Source organism: Rhinatrema bivittatum, chromosome 1 (assembly GCF_901001135.1).
Source record: "Rhinatrema bivittatum chromosome 1, aRhiBiv1.1, whole genome shotgun sequence".
Classification (NCBI taxonomy): Eukaryota; Metazoa; Chordata; class Amphibia; order Gymnophiona; family Rhinatrematidae; genus Rhinatrema; species Rhinatrema bivittatum.
In genome coordinates, this window is record NC_042615.1 from 334,941,943 (window position 1) to 334,958,298 (window position 16,356).

The 16,356-nt window shown below is 45.7% G+C and overlaps 1 protein-coding gene across 3 annotated transcripts in view; it reads left to right on the forward strand.

Annotated features, from left to right (window-relative positions):
• Positions 1 to 15,866, forward strand: part of NUP54 (nucleoporin 54) — a 285,045-nt gene extending 269,179 nt beyond the window's left edge. Inside the window, exons 11-13 of one of the 3 annotated variants that reach the window (XM_029598453.1) lie at positions 10,743 to 10,850; positions 12,087 to 12,197; positions 15,201 to 15,336. In XM_029598453.1, coding sequence (XP_029454313.1) covers positions 10,743 to 10,850; positions 12,087 to 12,197; positions 15,201 to 15,329 — 348 coding nt within the window. In that variant the 3' untranslated portion in view covers positions 15,330 to 15,336. Of the gene's footprint in view, positions 1 to 10,730; positions 10,851 to 12,086; positions 12,198 to 15,200 lie in introns of all 3 variants that reach the window. The other 2 variants (XM_029598462.1, XM_029598444.1) reach the window with 2 other exon arrangements.
• The last annotated feature ends 490 nt before the right edge of the window (positions 15,867 to 16,356 follow it).

Below are 16,356 nucleotides of genomic sequence, written 5' to 3' on the forward strand. Positions count from 1 at the left end.
TGGCAGTCGATGCGACTGGCAAAGTCTATTGACAAGTCCAGGGATGCAGGCAGTTCCCGAGCTGCCAACTCATATTTGATCCGGGAACTCAATCCCTCAAGGAAAATGGACCGTAAGCAATCTGAGTTCCAATGGAGTTCTCGACGACAGGGTCCTAAATTCAATGACGTAGTTAGATAATGGCCAGGTGCCCTGTTGAAGGTGGAGAAGAGAGGATCCGGAAAAGGATCTTCTGCCAGGATCATCGAAGACTGAGAGGAATAGAGCTAGAAACCCGGGCAGGTCACGTAGGACCGGGTCTGCACGTTCCCAGAGGGGTGATGCCCAGGCCAAAGCCTTACCATCCAGGAGGGATAGGATGTAGGTAGTCTTGGTAATCATGTCTGGGAAATAAGCTGGTTGTAGGCAGAAGTGCATATCCACATAAGAGGATTTCCAGAAAAATGTGGAGGTGCCAGCAAGGGCACGGTAGGCCGGGAAACCGGCATAGAGGTGGAAGTGTTGAGCTTAGGAGACGTCGTGGTAGAAATCACTGCGGCGTCCAAATGAGTGCTCAAATTATCAATGGCTGCTGCAAGTGTTTCCAGGAACTTTTGTTGCTCACTGATTTGTTGTGCCAGGCCAGGAATGGCCTGGATAGCTGAGACCTCTGCCGGGTCCATGGCCTTGACAATCTGTTAGGATTTGTGGGTTTCGTGAACCCAAAGCGAGTGATTTTACAGCCTGAGGGGGAGGAGCCCCACAGGTCCTTACCGTCGGAAGGCATGGTCAGCAGCACCAGGAAACACAACTGCACGATTAGTGCAGGCCCAGGGCGGCGCTTATGAATACCAGCTAGTGATGTCATCAATAGGAGATGCACCTGAGGTTCCTGCCATAGCGTCCTTAAAGGTAGACTCAGTGTTGGCGCGCCTAGGAAGGCCCAGAGGAGGTATGGAGTTCGGCGGCATCCCAGCCGCCATGAGAAGACTTGTGAGATAGATGGCATGCAGCAGCTAGCCACAGCTGCGCGATCGCCCAGAGAGGAGAGCAGGACAGTTCATGACGTGAGTTGAGTCGGCCGCGGGCGGCGTCAGCCAAGGGTCATAATAAGCGGAACTTGGGCTAGCAGCTTGCTGCCGCACTTCGGTGCCATGCCCATGAATGCTTGCCTCGTGCACAGCTGTGACCAATGCACCGTTTGTCCTACGCATCAATGTCAGTACCTCGTCAGGGACTGGGCCCATCTTCGGGTACCAAGGTCCAAGGTCACCCGTCTTGTGTCAAGGTGCATGAATACCCACAATGCCATTGTGGCCTTTAGTGCCATCAGCATTGGTGGAACTGGACTCTCGCTGCACCGGTTTGGGCATTTAGGCTCGATACTTGCTGTGCTGGGATGCGGTGCACTTGATGACACGTTGCCCTCTGCATGCAATACCTCAGCACGGTGCCCTTGGTGTACTTGCCACAGTGGCCTCGGTGCAGTCTCTGCCCTTGGTGCACTCGATCCCTTGGCACAGTGCCCTTAGTGCACTTGATGCCTAGATGCATTCGATGCCTCTGTGCTCTCGATACCATGGTGCTCTTGATGCACTTGATGCCTCAATGCCTTTGATGCACTCCAGGTCATGGTGCTTTCAGGGCACTTGAACCCTCAGTATGGTGCCCTTGGGCACTTGCCACGGTCAGTGCACTTGATGCTTCTGTGCCCTTGTGGCTCTCGTTGCCTCAGTACCCTCGCTGCACTCAGTGCTGTGGTGTCTGCAGTTCCATCGATGCCACCATGCTCTCGACGCCATTGACGCTTTTGTTCCTCACGGTGTGTGCATGGCCGATGTAGGGGCTGGCAAGGTTGAAGCGATGGCAAGCTCTCAATGTCGACTCCACTACATCGTCAAAGTGTGTGACCTCAGTGCCAGCATGACCTTGATGCCATCGCGATGCAGTGCTGCCCTAACACCATTGACGGCCTCAAAGCCATCAAGGTATGGGGCCACAGGAAATGCCTTCAGATTACCGATGCCTCTCATTACTGTCTCGACTATGTCGAGCCCCACCAGCCAGGCACTGGTTTCATCACTGAGCGCCCTTGTCACTACTATGGCCATCGACCTCCAGGACTCTCTAAAGCCCCCGCATGTCCCTGCAGCCCTCGGGGGGCAGAGTTTCTTGGCCTTTTCTGGATTGAGCGCAGGGGTCGCCACCTACTTGAGGTACCCTGATGCAGAGGTGCATCTGTACGCAGCGGCCCAGTGCCCTCAGGGCTCCGGGGTGGTGTCCACTACAGAGCACTGGGAAGCATAGAACTGCCCCTTCAGTCAATGATCCCAGTGTTGGGGGCCCGCCAAGATGCACACACCATCAATATTAATGTGCACTGGCAAGACTGTCATCAGCCATAATGCTTTAAGGAGTCTTTGAGCTCGCAGCATCGACACCACCAGATGAATCGGTGAGCTGACGGAAATTGCTGTCAGCACTAGCAGTCATCAGTTCCTTTTGATATCAATGACCTGTCGGGGGGCCGCAAGGCCTCTCCTTGCAGACTCCCATGGCTTCTTTGGCCAATACCTTTGGGCATCGGGGCCCCCGGGCGATCGAAGTCTGTAGGCACTGGTGGCACCAGGAACAACGCTATTTACCGGCAATCTGCTTATGGATCACACGACATGTCCGCAGTCCTCCATCAGCACCTGTGCTCACCAGGGACTTTGCTGCAGTCATTCCCTGTGAGTCTCGCAGGTGAGCAGGTTCCGCCACAGTTTCAATGACCCACCTGCCGGAGCGCTCTCCGGTACTGAAGGGGGCAACACCATAGACTGCCACCCTCCACCATACCGTACCCAGAGTGCCAGTGGTGCTGGGGACACCATCGTCACATGTCTAAAAGAGGGAGGGTTTTGTTTGGAGATGTAAACAGCGTTATCCACCATAATAGGCTCTGACACTCTGTCCTGTATTGTCTGAAGAAGTGCAAGATTGTTCCTCTATATCTATTGTTTTGCAAGCTGCCCTGTATGATATTGCCATCCTTTTACATATGCTTTTAGGACATACCATAAAATTATAGTCATATTTTGTATAAAATTCCCTATCTAAAACACTTCTTTTTCTATAGGAAAGAAGGCTGGAAAACCCCTCACATGCATAACCCCCCACAAATTTGGATTCAAATGCCATTTGAGAGGTTTTGCAGGATTTTGTTTCATAATTGTAAACCAGGTCATCAAAAGCCACAAACAGGTCTGGTTTTCAGAATTTACACAATATGCATGAGATAGATTTGCAATCACTACCTCCATTGTATGCAAATCTCTGTCTTGTATATTCATTGTGGATATCCCAAAAACCAGGTCTGTTTGTGCCTCTTGGGGACTGGAGTGGGCCACCACTGTTATAGTTAGTATTTCTGCATTATGATGAGACATGGATATTGGCTTAAAGTATGCTCTGTCGACCTAATGTAGATGCTCCTCCTATGAGACCAATATTCTGTCTAAGCAGGAGTACATTGTATGTGGGGTAGAATAAAAAGTACAATTCAGATCCTTAGATTAGAAATGCTTCATATGTCTATTATCCCATGGACCTATGTAATATCAAATTGCCCTTTCCCCTCTAGGGATTCATGTACATACTAGTGACTTTCTATCTTTTATCTATCTCTAAAGCACAATTAAAATTACCACCTGCAATCACACACCCCATTAGCAGTAAGCTACAATTTTCAAATACGTTGGAGAAGGACTTGGGCAGTCTGTTTCTATTTTATTGTGATTGAATCTTTGACAGACTGTGTTTAATGTTTGTGGACGAGTTGCAGGTTTTTTTTCCCCCTTTTGTAATATCCTTTTTCTTTTAAAAAATTACTACTTTTGATTTTGCATTGATTATTTTGTGAGCTATATCTGAGAAGCAAGCTCGCAAGTGAGGCCCAAATTGCTTCCAAAAGTTGTCAGAGCATTTTGAGCCATCTGACTCCTGCTTCTCAACTGGAAGAATTGAAGCTAGGGGAATGGCATAGGAGCAGGCAGACTCACAATGGGATCTGATATTAACCTCAGTCTAAACCTGCCTGAAATGGAGGCTGTGATGGCCAGTGGTACAACTCCTTGTTCTGAACTGACCAAGATAAGCTTAGAGAGATGCAGTATGGTCGCCTGAGGAACTCGTCAAAATCATCAGCACCTGGTGCTGATATTCCAAGTCTCTTAAGAAACTGAATTATCTAGGAAATATTCTTTGCCAATACTACTGCTTTAACTGGCTGTGACCCATCAGCAAGATGCAGCCTGATTGCCAAATATGCCAAGTAATAGATATCTCAGTACTTAAAATCAGTCAGAGTTTCAAAGTATATACATATCCCCACAACTGGTTTTTTGTATGTGGATATTTGTTTAAGGGAGGAAGAGGTTGGGAATGTGAAATATTTATTATTGTACACAAAAACAAGTTAACTTTTTCCCTTTGAAAGCAGGATGAATTAGCCATGCTGTCATGGGAACTGTCCATCAGGGCCTGGGAGGCGGAACTTCCATAGTAGAATTCAGAGCTTTGCTCTGTGCCGCTGTGCGTGCCTTCCCGCGCAGAAAACAGATTCTCCTCAGTCTGCTTTTCCGCGCACGGGATCGCACGCAGAGCTTCGTTTCTCCTCACAAGAGAAAAAGAAAATGTCCAAAAAGTTAGATCCCAGGCAGTCAGGGTTTAAACACTGTACATGTGGTAAGATCATGTCCATCACCGATGGACATGATCGATGTTATCGGTGTCTAGGATCGGACCACGAACAGGCCACATGTACACTCTGCGGCCGGATGTCGCCAAGAGCTCAGTGGCAGCGAGCTCAGAAGATTTACCAACTAAAACTGGCGGTGGGGGCCCATTCCTCTCCAGGGCCAACAAAAGACCAGACCCCAAAGGTAAGGAGGGCAGCATCTGTGGAGCCTCAAACCTCCAGGACTGGAGGACACCATGGAGAACTGCGGAGGCCTCGGCAATCGCAAGCCTCGAAGAGGGAAAGTCACTGGGATAGAGTGTCGCCCGTGCCTCGATCGGTTGCAGGAACCTCGATGCACGCCACTCAAAGCCTCCCCCCACCTGCGTCAAAGCAAGCAACGGCGCCTCCTGCTTCGAACCCGAAGCACCAGCGTTGGCTGCATGACAAACTGAAAGCTCGGTCAATGCCGATGCAAGAAGCGCCGACACGATGCAAGGAGCGTCGACGTCGAAACAGTGAGCGTCGACATCGCAGCACGGAGCGTCGGGATCGACGCATGGACAGTCTGGATCGAAGGACGGGGTGCCAGGATCGGCGCAAGTGAAATCGAGATCCAAGCATGGAGACAAAACTTCGACGCATGTACAGCCATCCTCAATGCTCGACACACGAGAGTTGGGACCGCAGAACAAAAAAGTGACATCACACTCATGAGGGGAATCCCACTCGACTCAGAAGGCGAGCACATCCAAACACTCCAGTAAAAAACACATCCAAACACTCCAGTAAAAAAGACAAGTCAGCCATCTCAGGAAGTTTTGAGCCGAGAGCGAAGAGGAATTTCCAGCCCACGTCTCTCTGAGCACTGCCTATCGCCAATGGGGGATCAAACACCAAGTTTTCCCTTACACTCAGAGGAAGAATACGTGCAACTTACTTCGCATTCGTCTTCATCGTCATTACAAATATTTTCAGACCTTTCGTCGACTTCCAGACACAGGGAATTAGACAAGGGACTACAAGAACCATTACAGAAAAAGAGGAAAATAACCCATGATTTGCAACCAAGGAAGCAGTATTCTGGGGCTCCAGACACTGATATCCTATGAGCAGCATACTAAAACACCTATGCCACCTCAGACACAGCAAGCATTTACCCAGTTATCGTCAGCTCTCTGACTTCTTTGAATCCATGCAATCTACTTTTATTTTATCTCCCTCACCAATGGGCAGTGATCATGATTCACAACACCTTTCAGCACCCTCCTCACCAGAGGGTACGGAACCAAGGTCACGAAAGGGCCCTGCACCTCAACCTAAGGGAACATCTGCCACTTCCACGAGAGCCTCTGTTCAGGGTTGACCCGGACTCCTCTCAAACGTCACCAGCCTCATCTACCAGATATCCATCTGAACCTCCTGAGGATCCTCCTGAGCCATACAGTCCACCGGAGGATTTGTCATACCCAAAATTCTTGGAAAAGATGTGTTCTCTCCTGCACCTCGAGGTTCAGAAAATTCCCGATCCAAGGGCAGAGACATTGGGGCTGCTGAAGATATTAGACTTACCAGCTGAGCCCACCTCTTTGCCATCTCACAAAGTGTTAGATTCTGTGCTGGAGAAGTCCTGGGAAACACCCTTCATGATCCCCCCCCCCCCCCCCCCCCCCCCCCCCCGGTCTCCAGAAAGACTTACTTAAAGTTTAGAATGAAACAGTCACCATTATATTCTGTCCCGTAACTACCTCATTCATTGCTGGTAGTAGAATCCGCCGTGCAACGGACAAAAAAATCCAAGTTGCATGCGTCTGTGCCGCTGGGTAAGGAGCATAGATTACTCGATGAATTCGCAAAAAAGACCTTCCAGGGGGCAATGTTATCTGCACACATTCAACACCAGTTTTATATGGTTCAATATCTATATGAATGCTTACAAAACATAAAAGAGGTGCTCCCTGGGGCTGGCCACCCTACAGGTGATATCACTCAGCCAGTTCAAGATATGGAGGAGGGTATACGTCACCTCCTTTGCACTATATATGAAGCGTTTGAATCCTCGTCACGAATTTCAGCATCCACCATAGTGGCGAAAAGAATGGCGTGGCTCCGCTCCAGTGCTATACGTGAAGACGTACATATCAATGGCTATTAATCAATTATACTTAGGGAATAGCCACTGCTATTAATTGCATCAGTAGCATGGGATCTTCTTAGTGTTTGGGTAATTGCCAGGTTCTTGTGGCCTGGTTTTGGCCTCTGTTGGAAACAGGATGCTGGGCTTGATGGACCCTTGGTCTGACCCAGCATGGCAATTTCTTATGTTCTTATGTTCTTATCAAATTGGCAAACCTGCTTTGCAAAGGTAACAACCTATTTGGAGATAGGTTTCATGAGACTGTGGCCAGTTTGAAAGAGCAAGCAGTTGCGGTACAATCCTTGGTACAACCGTCGACGTACCCTCCACAAAAAAGATACTTTGCCCCACTTCGCAGGCAACAGTATCAACACAGGCCGTTCCGACAATAAATGACATATCGGCCCCCCACCTACAAACCGCTACAACGAAGTCAGCAACAACCACTGCAATAAAGAAGAGGTCGCTCGAGGGAACAACGCCCACAGAACCAACAACCCCCTTCTTCCACCAAAGCGCCGCAATCTTTTTAATTGTGCAACCACCTCCACTGCAGCTACTCCGCCAGGCAGAATATCTGCCCGTATCATGCAATGGCGAGCCATAACAACCGAGCGGTGAGTTCTGGAAGTAGTAGAATGGGGATATCAGCTGCAGTTTTCAGCAAAACCTCGGCTGCCTCATCAACCAACCAGGGTAGCCAAAAACCATCAGCCCCAACTAGCAAAGGAAATTATATCCCTTCAACAACAAAAGGCAATTCAAATAGTCCCACAACATGCCCAAAACAAGGGATTCTATTCACCATATGTCCTAATTCCCAAGAAGACAGGAGGTCACAGACCAGTTCTGGATCTTCGAGAGTTGAACAAACACTTACTCAGGGAAAAGTTCAAGATGGTGTCATTGAAGAATATCCTACCACTTCTTCAGTCCAACGACTGGATGTGTTCAATAGATCTGAAGGATGCATATACCCACATACCGATCAACCCCTCTTCATGGCGCTACCTATCTTTTCAATTTCAGGACAAACATTATCAATACAAGGTCCTGCCATTTGGTCTTTCGGCGGCACCCAGAGTCTTCATGAAATGCATGGCAGTGGTGGTGGCACATTTACGACAAGTGGGCATACGCATATTCCCATACCTGGATGATTGGCTTCTGGTAGCCTCCAATCCCGAGATGCTCATCAACCAATTGTGGCAAACAATTCAATATTTAGACTGCTTTGGCATAGTAATCAATTATCCGAAGTCCACTCTCAATTTAACGCAAGTTCTCCAATTCACAGGAGCTCGCTTGGATACCACAAAAACCAGGGCTTTCTTACCTCATGACAGAACATTGGAGATGCGACGCCTGTTGCGTTCTCTCTGATCGACACCACAAACCCTCAGCGCGTCAGGTACTCACAATCCTGGGACATATGGCATCGGCCATCTACACCGTTCCAACACCAGGTTGCACATGCACCGACTACAATGGGGGTTGAAGAGACAGTGGAAACAGCACTCACAACCTCTAACGACCAAAGTTGCCCTTACCCTAGAAATGACCAGGGACATAGATTGGTAGCTCAAGAAAAGAACATTGATCAAAGGAGCCTTGTTCAGTTCGCCACAACACAGTCTTCACCACCGATGCATCTCGCAAGGGCTGGGGGGCGCACCTGGACCATCTACAAAACCAAGGACAATGGTCCACCCAGGAACAGAATTTGCAAATCAATCTGTTGGAACTCAGGGCAATCAAAAATGCGCTATGAACATTCCTGCCCCAACTTCAAGGTCGTCGAGTCATGATATATTCGGACAATCAGGAAGCAATGTTCTACATAAACAAACAAGGCAGGTCAGGTTCATGGACCCTATGCAAGGAAACGATACAAATTTTGGAACACATCGTCACTGCATACAACTGCAGGCAACCTATCTGCCAGGAATGATCAACACTCGGGCAGACGGGCTAAGTCGCATCTTCTACCCTCACGAATGGTCATTGAACCAGCAAGTGATGCTAGACATATTCGCCAAGTGGGGTGTACCAACAATGGACCTCTTCACCACAGAAGAAAATGCAAAACTTCCTCGTATTTGCTCAGTGTGGGTCAGCCATCGGCGAACTGCGCAGGATGCCTTCCTGATCCCTTGGACGGAACCTGTTATGTATGCATTCCCTCCAATACCTCTCATCACAAGAACTATTCAGAAATGCATACGGGATGCAGCTCAGCTGATACTGATAGCACCGGCTTGGCCCAGACAGCTGTGATACACCTACCTTCTCCATCTCTCTGTAGAGGACCCAATCACACTGTCGAATCAAACAGACCTCTTATCGCAAGGAGGAACTCTTCTTCACCCAATGCACTCATCCCTTCACTTAACACCATGGAGATTGAGTGGCTCCTCCTAACGGAACAGGGCATCTCAGTAACTGCACAAGACATACTTATACAATCCAGAAAACCATCTACAAGACAAAATTACAGTTTTAAATGAAAAAGATACTCCATGTGGTGCACATCCAAAGGTTCACCCCCCCCCCCCCCCCCCCGGATTGCACACCGCAGCAGGTCTGGCAACTTCGTCAATTAGAGTACACCTCAGCGCTATTGCAGCATATCATAGACCGCATGGAGGTCAACGCATATCAGTCCATCCGATGGTGTCTCGATTTCTCAAAGGCATTACGCACGTGCGACCTCCAGTTTCAAAACCCCCCGTACCGTGGAATCTCAACCTCGTATTGGAACAGCTCATGCTCCCTCCATTCGAGCCTATAGAATCGGCTCACATCAAATACCTTACATGGAAGGTAGTCTTCCTGGTAGCAGTAATGTCAGCCCGCAGAGTCAGCGAACTTCAAGCTTTGGTTCATTATAGTCCTTACCTGCAATTTTTCCATCACAAAGCGGTACTTCAAACTCATCCGTCATTCCTTCCGAAGGTAGTGTCACAATTCCATTTAAATCAATCCATAGAACTGCCAACATTCTTTCCTAAACTTCATCAGAATGACAGAGAAAAATTATTACACACATTGGACTGTAAAAGAGCATTGGCTTATTACAAGTCCAGAACACAATCGGAATCACAATTGTCACAGCTGTTCGTCTCTTTCAACCCAAACATGCCAGGTCTACCGGTAGCTAAACGAACCATATCTAGTTGGATTGCACAATGCATTCATTTCTGCTACCAGAAACAGAACTTTCTGTCGTCTCATCCGAACGCACATCAGGTGCGAGCAGTAGCAGCCTCCATGGCACACCTACGTCACGTACAACCCGTGGACATTTGCAAGGCGGCAACATGGTCATCCTTGCATACCTGTTCTTCACATTACTGCTTAGATCAACAAGCAGCAGACGACATCAAACTAGGAAGAGCCTGCTACATTCTGTATTGTCATAGTTACATACTCGACGATCCACCATTCTTAGATCACTTGTATCACTAAAAAAAAAAAAGAAATATATGTATATGGCGTGATGGGGAGCTTAGGACTCCCATGACAGCATGGCTAATTCAGCCCTGCTATCAACAGGAAAAAGCAAGTTTGCTTACCATAAACGGTGTTTCCGTAGATAACAGGATGAATTAGCCATGCTGACCCTTCCACCTCCCTGGATAGTCAAAGTGGAAACTACTTAATCACAGACTGAGGAGAATCTGTTTTTCTGCGCGGGAAGGCATGTGCAGCCGCCCAGAGCAAAGCTCTGAATTCTACTATGGAAGCTCCACCTCCCAGGCCCTGATGGACAGTTCCCATGACAGCATGGCTAATTCATCCTGCTATCTACAGAAACACTGTTTACGGTAAGCAAACTTGCTTTTACCTAGACAGTGTATTTGGGATTTACCACTTGCTTTTGCTGATTTGTAGGTTTTAATTAAGCAGGAGATTCAGAGAAAAAGTGGCTATGCCATTCAGGCTGATGAGGAGCAGCTGCGTGTGCAGTTAGACACCATTCAGTGTGAACTCAATGCACCAACTCAGTTCAAGGTAAGTGTGATTTATACATAGGATTAATTTCAGTATGATGGTCTTTTTCTGTCATAATTACTATGTTATGTTTATTTATTTAAAATATTTTCTATACCATTGTTAAGTTATATACCATCACAACAACAGATAGGCACGTATAGTAATGTTAAAATTGTATTGGGTAATACTTTCTATCAAAGTGCCAATAAGGTTCCAGTTACATAGTTTCAGAAATAAAGATTGTTACAAATGATATGCATTTATTTATTTATTTAGATTTTTATATTCCGCTTTTCACACTTTTATAAGCACTTCAAAGCGGATTACATTCAGGTACTATAGGTATTTCCCTATCCCCAGAGGGCTTACAATCTAACAGGCCGAATCAGTAAAGTCCACAGGAGAGCGGGCGCGCAGAAGCCACTCTCCTGTGCGCGCGATTCTGTATTTAAATGAAGCCCGGCGGTAAAAACTAACGTGTCCCTAGCGCCTCCTTTTGGACCGGAGCGGCGGCTGTCAGCGGGTTTAACAGCCAACGCTCAATTTTACCGGCGTCTGTTCTCGAGCCCGCTGACAGCCATGGGCTCGGAAACCGGCCGCCGGCAAAATTGAGCGTCCGGTTTTCGAGCCGCCAGCCGACTTTTTTTTTTATTTTATTTTTTTACTTTTGGAAAGTTTCGGGACCTCCAACTTAATATCGCCATGATATTAAGTCGGAGGGTGCACAGAAAAGCAGTTTTTACTGTTTTTCTGTGCACTTTCCTGGTGCCCAAAGAAATTAGCGCCTACCTTTGTGTAGGCGCTAATTTCTGAAAGTAAAATGTGCGGCTTGGCTGCACATTTTACTTTCTGTATTGCGTGGGAATACCTAATAGGGCCATCAGCATGCATTTGCATGTTGCGGGCGCTATTAGGTTCAGCGGATTGGACGCGCGTTTTTGGCCCCTTACTGAATAAGGGGAAAGGGAAAACACGTGTCCAGTGGCGGGTTAACAGTGCGCTCCATCGGCCTATACGTTTGTACCTATATGCATAGAAGGATACATGAAGTAGACATGAAAGCTAGAGGGATTAGCAGGCAAATTAGTTGTTCACCTTTCTTTGGGAGCTAAGGAAGATGTGTCAAACCTATAGCAAGGTAAATTTGCCTTTTGTTAAATATGATTGCATCTGATGCTGACAGAGACAATACCTGTCTTATATTTGGTATGTTGTAGCAGTAGTATAATACTTGGTACCTCATCTTTTTTCTAGGGTCGACTAAATGAATTGATGTCACAGATTCGGATGCAGAATCACTTTGGAGCTGTGAGGTCTGAAGAGAGGTACTATGTAGATGCTGATCTCCAGCGGGAAATCAAGCAGGTGAGTGATGGTCTTGTTGTTTGCTGAGATAGTTTCCCCTTTGTGCGTGGGCTATAATGCAGGACTCAAATTTGGCTTAAATGCAACTAGTCCAATTGCAGCTGGCTGATAAATGTGCTGAAGTAGCAAATTAAGTGCTAGTCCCTATATTGACAGGCTCTATCGTACAATTGCTTATTACTGAAATCAGTGTCCTAATCTGAACTTTAAGGGATCTAAAGAAAAGTGAAGAAACAAAATATGATGGCAGATGAAGACTATAAGGCCCATTGAGGTTGCTCAGTTTCATTCTTGCCACATTACCATGGACCCCAGTTGTTCTCTGGCTTTGCCCTCACATATCTGTCACTTGGTGATCCCTGGGAGGCCATTCCATGCATTTACCACCATTTCCCTGAAGAAATATTTTCTGATGATGATCTTGTGTTCTTCCTTGGAATCTCATACAGCAACCTTTGATTCTAGATCATATTTATCTCTAAAACAGGTTTGCTTCTTGTGCATTATTTAAACCTTTGAGGTAGCTGAATATCTTCTCTTTCCTCTCTACTAGGGAGCAGTTTTTATTTTATAATAGACTGAAATGTTAAAGAAACGAGTGCATTTTTCATAATGCTCTACACTCCCCTCCTCTAGACAGGTGCCTGGGTACCACAGGTGGTCTTGTTGGTCCTGGAGTAAGGGAAGTCTCCTTAGAAACTGAACCCTTCATTGCTGCTCTTGTGATAGCAGAGTTCCTGTGCGTACCCCAGAGCAGTCCATACAAGTGAGTTTTGCTTCCCTATGAGCAGCAGATGGAGGCAGAGTACAAAGCTTTGAGGCACTGCTACATATCTGAGAGTGCCATCTACAGTTCCTCAGTATTTACCTGTCTCCAGCAGATGGTAGAGGTGCAAACCTGCAATGTAGAATTTTGAAAAAAAAAAAAGATTCCTGGCAGGCTCGACAAGGTGCTAGGTTCCTTCGAAGGCCATCCCTTGGGTAGAGCAGGGCGAGTTGGGGATCCCTGAGCTAGGAGGGTGAAAGCCAGGGGTCCTGGTTCTTTCACCCACTCTGGGTCTTCACCTTCACTGCAGCTTCCTCTGGACATCCAGAAGCAAATATGGTGAATAGAATCCAAATTTTCCTGTGGTGGTCCTACTTCCCTGGATACTATATAATTTTTGGAAGTAGCAAGATGTTCTATGAAATGCTGCTTTACTCATCTTGGTGCTTTGCACACTCATATTAATTATGGATTAATCACTAAGGGGACCTATGCACTAGTGGTTTTCTCCCATTTTGTATCATGTGAAAAAAGCTTAGCAACTGTTCTGTCTCCAGCTACTGAATAATTTTCACATCTCTGAACAGGCTGACGCACACAAATTATAACATTATAGTTTTTATATTAAAAGCATAAATATTTGACAGTATATACATAGGTGTACTAATCAAATGCATGATATACTCAGAGTAATAGATTTAGCAGTATGATCCTCCATGCTGTTCCACAATCAACAATGACCATTGCTCTGTAAGAATACAAGAAACAACACTTTTTTCATAAGTACTTGCTCTAGAATTTTCAAAATTAAGTAAAATCAGGACAAATAGCCTCAACATTTTAATTTTTGGCCACTATTGAATTATTTAAATCAAAATCCATTTCCTTATTTTTCTTTCCCTGAAGTAAAACTAAAATGAAAGAAAGCTGTAATATTTGATGAATGATCTTCAAATATGCCAGTACTACAGGGCATGCAATGCAAACAGTGAGATTTTACGAAGTTCAGAATTTTTGCTTATTAGCCAAAGACTTAAGTATTGATTTGCTTACAGTCCATCTGCAAATGAGCAAAAGTCAGAAAATACACTGTAGACCCAGTATTAACTGATGATAGTGTCCAAAAATTGGCCTGCATTATATAACGGTAAATTTTAAACAGGCGTGCAGGTGCACATGTGATATAAAATAGCCTGAAGGCGTGCACATGTGTGCAGATTGAGAAAGCAGCAAGGAAGGCTGTCTAACAAAGCCGTGGAGGCAACAAGATGAGAATTAGAAGCCAAAATGTCCAAATTTTAGATTCTTTATTGAGGAAATAATATCTTTAAAAAGCCCAAGCACATGTATGCGCAATTTTAAGTGGACGCGCACTTAGGTGTGCAACTACTGCTTCTACTGCATAAGTGGGAGAATTTTAAAGGACGTGCACCTACGCCATTACCAGTTTTACCAGTTCATTCCCAGTTCACCCAGGTAAGGAATAGGACTTCCAAATTCCCCTATTTTAATAGCCTCCCTTCTCCCCTGTTAGCCTTGACCCTTAAAACCCTGTTTAGTTTTTTTTTTGTTTTACGACTTACATGCCATCCATAACCGAAATAAAGTTATGTGACAGGGGACTCGGCACACACCTGTGCATGTAAGTATTTACCACATATTTCAAGGTGAAATCCAGCAATACCCATGCCCTGCCCTTTTTGGAACTTTTCATTTGTGCGTATAGAGGCAAGTACGTGCATTTGCGGGCGGTTTTTAAAAACCGCTCAGCATGTGCCAGCCCAACTTGTGTAAATATCTCCAGATTTTGGCGTGCGCCAGGCTTTTAAAACTCTTAACAAAAAAAAAATTGGGAGCCAGCCTTTGACTGCAGTAAAAATGATTTTGCGTTATATTGAGCATTATTATATCATCAAGTCTACAGTGTAACATGATAAAAAGATGAAAATTTTTAGGATGGAGTCGGGGGATGCATGATTGGGGTGGTTAGGGTTAAACACTAGGGATGTGCATTCGTTGGTCAGTCATTTTGTGATATGCGCGTCTGTATCTGTGCTTGAACAATGGAAAATATACACTCTACTCGATACACACATACCATGAAACAAATGTAACTAATGATCAACAAATGAATATCCCTGTTGAACACTGAAATGAATGGCCTTAACTATGCAAAATATAGCATTTGTATAGCTAATTATTCATGCTCATAACAATTTTGTGTTTATATTTTACAGCATTTGAAGCAGCAACAAGAAGGCTTAAGTCATTTGATTGGCATCATCAAGGATGACCTGGAGGATATAAAGCTGATAGAACAGGGTTTGACTGAAAGTGTGCACATTAGGGGAGGGGTCTTCAGTTGACACTTACCTCCTTCATATTGCCTACTTCCAGAGTAAATTCACAGACCATGTTCCCACAATTTTGGACTTCCTCTTAAGGCATGTTAACAGGGTGAAAACAGATTCTAATGCATTCTCTGACAGGTTCAGTATCAATGGTGATATTCATTGATTAGTATGTGGTGGACATTACAGCAGTTTGAGCTTTAAGAATAAAAGTTAGTCATCTTCAGCTGCAAATATTTTACTTACTGTCCATTGTTTTTAATTGTATGTTCATGGCTGGAAAGGTCACAGTGCACTGATTTGACATATTACTTTTCTGCAATTAATAACATTTGTTACTAGAACACTGTTCTAAATTATTGTACATATCAGGCTTGAAGAACATTCTTTTTTTCTGACACAAAAAATGTGAAGTCATAAAAAATGAATAAGTGGACACTGTAAACCTTACCTTTTCAATTTAAACATAAATCGGATATGTTATTCTATTATTCAGTTCTACTGGAGAAACTAGTTTCTTTATTATGAATAAAAATCCCAGAGGCACTGACATTTTTGTGTTTTGGAACATCAGTAATTTGAAGGATGTTTTTCTTTGGTGCTGCTGATTTACTCCTCCTGTAAGGAATTGCAGCTTACCGTATTTTTCGCTCCATAAGACACGCTTATTTTCCCCTAAAAGTGTGGGGAAAATGTCTGTGCGTCTTATGGAGCGAAAATAAAAAAAAACTAAAAATCTAACTACAACCCCCACCCTCCTGACCCCTCCAAGACCTGCCAAATTAATTTACTACAACCCCCCACCCTCTTGACCCCCCCAAGACCTGCCAAATTAATTTACTACAACCCCCCACCCTCCTGACCCCCCCCAAGACCTGCCAAAAGTCCCTGGTGGTCCAGGAGCGGTCTGGGAGCGATCTCCTACACTTGGGCCGTCGGCTGCCAGTAATCAGAATGGCGCCGACGGCCCTTTGCCCTTACTATGTCACAGGGGCCGACCAATGGCACCGGTATCCCCTGTGACATAGTTAGGGCAAAGGGC